Here is a 3,283-nt window from a genome sequence, read left to right on the forward strand (position 1 = left end):
AGTGTCCTCTTGGCTTATATTGAAATCCTCTGACATTTTTCTTTACAAATCCTCGTTTTGTACTACTAATTCGTAACCGGTGTTTTGTTTTGCTCTCTCCTGTGCGCTTCCACATTCGTCACTTCCGCTTTTGCCTACGTGCTACGTCATCCGCTGGGCGCCACTCTCTCGTGAATGCGTGTATGACAGTTAGTGGAAGCTAGAGATTAAGGTTTATAAAGTTGTAAATATGGATATTTTTCTTACAACGGTAATGTCCACTTCGCAGGGCACTTAGTCAAATATAACAAACATATGACGCAATAAGAGAAACATACAAAATGTGCAGAGCGGGGGTACGCAAGGACTGGAATTGAGAACCGCTGTTCTAGACATGCCAAAAATTTGACGCTACAGCACAGCAGCTCTTCTTCTTGGTTTTCTCTGATGCACTAACTCTGCAGCAGCTCTTCTTCTTCGTCGTCTCGTCTGATGCGCTCACTCAACCAAGCGTTCTAACCACAACCTCGCCCCTCCCCACCCCCCAACCATTCAAATTTCTGTAGGCGGGAATTATTTGTAATGCTATTCTAATGAGCCGCTTTGTGATATCACAAAGCCCGGAAAACAAACGCTGTAGTCCAAATGAGCCGTTCGTTGTAGTTCTTGAAAAGGGATTTTTAAAAAACGAAATATCTCCCTTTGGAGTGGACTTTGAGATTTGTAACTTTCTAGATCTTTTTAATGCCCAAACATACACACTACACACTGACTAAAATTAACAAAGTGAAAAAGCATAATAGGACCCCTTTAATATAACTCCGATTGTATTCGTCTGAAAGAAGAATGTCATATACACCTAGGATGGTTTGAGGGTGAGTAAATCATGCGGTAATTTTCATTTTTGCGTGAACTATCCCTTTAAGTGAGCATAAATGTGCATTAGGTCTTAAAGTGACAGCAGTCTAATATACCTGCTGCTGCCTACTGTATGTTCTTAACATTAATCAAACAAAAGGCAATCAATTGCTCTTTAATAAGAATCAGTGGTTGCTTAATTGATTAAAGTGAAGGCTATTCAATGTTTTATTTCCATGGTATCTCTTATTTCAATAATACTGTTAGACTTATCGAATTAAAACGTTCTGAATTTGCTAAAACATATGAATCATGAATCAAATCGATTTACTGTCTAACCAAAGATTCAAACCCCTATCTCTAATAGTTTTCTGCATATGCAATTTTAAGCAGTAATTGCTCATGTAACATGTTTGCCTTCCACTTAGACTATGTGCCCCGTGTGTCTGGATCGCCTAAAGAATATGATCTTCATGTGCGGTCATGGCACTTGTCAGCTCTGTGGAGACAGAATGAGCGAGTGCCCCATTTGCCGCAAGGCCATCGAACGTCGCATCCTACTTTACTAGAGCGTCGGGCCATGTCAACATCCCTGTTTTCCAGCCACAGAGTGTGCTGCTGCTCTCATAAGCACCTTTCCTGTATCCGCTAAGCTAAGGGTCATCAGTGTTACATCATCATCTTTATTTTATCTTTTAGGCTTGATATTTGTTCAGTTAACTTCAGTGTTCTGTTTTCTTGGATTATGTTCCGCAAGAAGAGGAAGAATCTTGCTTAAATACTCCATCTTGCCATTTTGTTCATGCAAGTGCCCACTTTTTTTCTGCCACAAGCAGTTCAGCAACACACCTATAAGACATGAACTGACACTGTCAGGATCTGCTAATGTTTCATCTTTTATTATGTCAGTGTATTATGCTCATATATCCTGATGCAAACAGTTGTATCTACAGTCATGATACAGCATGGTGAAATGTAGAACATGACTGAACTCTGTCCCACTGAATCTTTGGAAATTCGTTTTAAAGTCTCATTCTGTGTGACGTAGCGTTCAGTTTTAAATAATGTGTAAATGTAAAGCATCTGCATTTACTGGCAGAAGAAAGTTTGTCGTGCTCAAAGAGTGAAATAAAACATTCACCTTTTACAGCAGTACTGTTAGTATAACATTGCATGTTCCTCTCTTGAATTGCTGCTGTACTACAGTATTTACACAGAGTATTATTGTGACACCCATGTTGATGATCGGTTTGTCACCTGATCAATGCAGATGCAACTGATCCTTGTTGTCTTTAAAAGTATATTCATTTACTATACAACCATAATTATTGGATTGTTCTCCAGCATTCCTACTTTTACTTTATGCACCGTATTGTCTTGCCAGATATGTAATGCAAAAAAGATTTGAATAGAAATTGCTGGTCTTGTGCCATTCTTCCAAAAACATGAAAACATTTCATTACCTTTTGGGAAAAGGGTGCTGTTTATCTTTACCATACTAGTTAATTTATGTATTTTTACCTTTTTCTTCTAAATCTGAAAGACGTGGAATATACTATGGAATATCACCTGTAAGCTGTAATTGCTTTAACTTTAATTAGGCCACATGAACGCCTGACCAAAAAGAATTTGCAGTTGAGGACTGTTCATCAAAATAGTCTTTCATGAACAATTTGACATCTTTTTGTGCTTGTCAAAATATATTTCAATTTTTTTTTTTTCCCTGTAGCCCGTTCCCATCATGGAGGAGGTCTAAAGTTATGTCTACAGTTGTTTCATTTCAGTGTGACTCAACACTGCGAAGCAGACATTTTTACTGGAAGCAAAAGTAGTTTCATACTTTACCTTTTAAAGATTTGTATCTTTTATGGTCTTTCTTTTCCAGTGTTATTCTTTTTGTGATCATTTTAACATTAAAAACTAGATGCACTAATATACCTTAATGGTAGACTTGTATTGTCATGGTTAATCAAACAGCCTGTTTTGTACCTTATTCTCAGTACACAAAAAAACTGCCCTGGCTTAAGAAACATTTTTTCTTTTGTTGTTGAATGAATGTTTAATGTATGATGTACAACATTTATCATAAGAGAAATTCTTTTTTCCTGTATTGCAATTTGCTTTGAAAATGCATTGCCGAATAAAGATCTAACAAAACGGAGCAGAGTACTTCACAAAAGATATTGCGTTTTCGCCTTTTGTTTCAAGACTCGGTCACTTCAGATGATCAGAATGAACAATCCAGAACTTAATGTTGGGTTTTCTTGATTAGATGTTATTGCAATTCCCTGAAACGATCCTTCACAGCAGAATAGAATAATGGCAGGTAGTCTGTCGACTAGGGTCTTGTGCGTTTGAAATAATCCAATTGGACAAAACGATCCGTGTAGGGCCAGTGTGGTCATGCTTGAAATCATTAGAAGATTAAACTCAACTCATCCATAGA

The 3,283-nt window shown here is 37.5% G+C and overlaps 1 protein-coding gene across 4 annotated transcripts in view; it reads left to right on the forward strand.

Moving 5' to 3' along the window:
- The window catches only part of mib1 (MIB E3 ubiquitin protein ligase 1), a 73,257-nt gene extending 70,257 nt beyond the window's left edge, over window positions 1-3,000 (forward strand). For all 4 annotated transcript variants that reach the window (XM_016478110.1, XM_016478111.1, XM_016478113.1 and 1 more), the window contains one exon: window positions 1,266-3,000. In XM_016478110.1, the coding sequence (XP_016333596.1) occupies window positions 1,266-1,406 (141 nt within the window). In that variant the 3' untranslated portion in view covers window positions 1,407-3,000. The remainder of the gene's footprint in view (window positions 1-1,265) is intronic.
- The last annotated feature ends 283 nt before the right edge of the window (window positions 3,001-3,283 follow it).

Source organism: Sinocyclocheilus anshuiensis, unplaced genomic scaffold (assembly GCF_001515605.1).
Source record: "Sinocyclocheilus anshuiensis isolate Anshui unplaced genomic scaffold, SAMN03320099.WGS_v1.1 scaffold436, whole genome shotgun sequence".
Lineage (NCBI taxonomy): Eukaryota > Metazoa > Chordata > Actinopteri > Cypriniformes > Cyprinidae > Sinocyclocheilus > Sinocyclocheilus anshuiensis.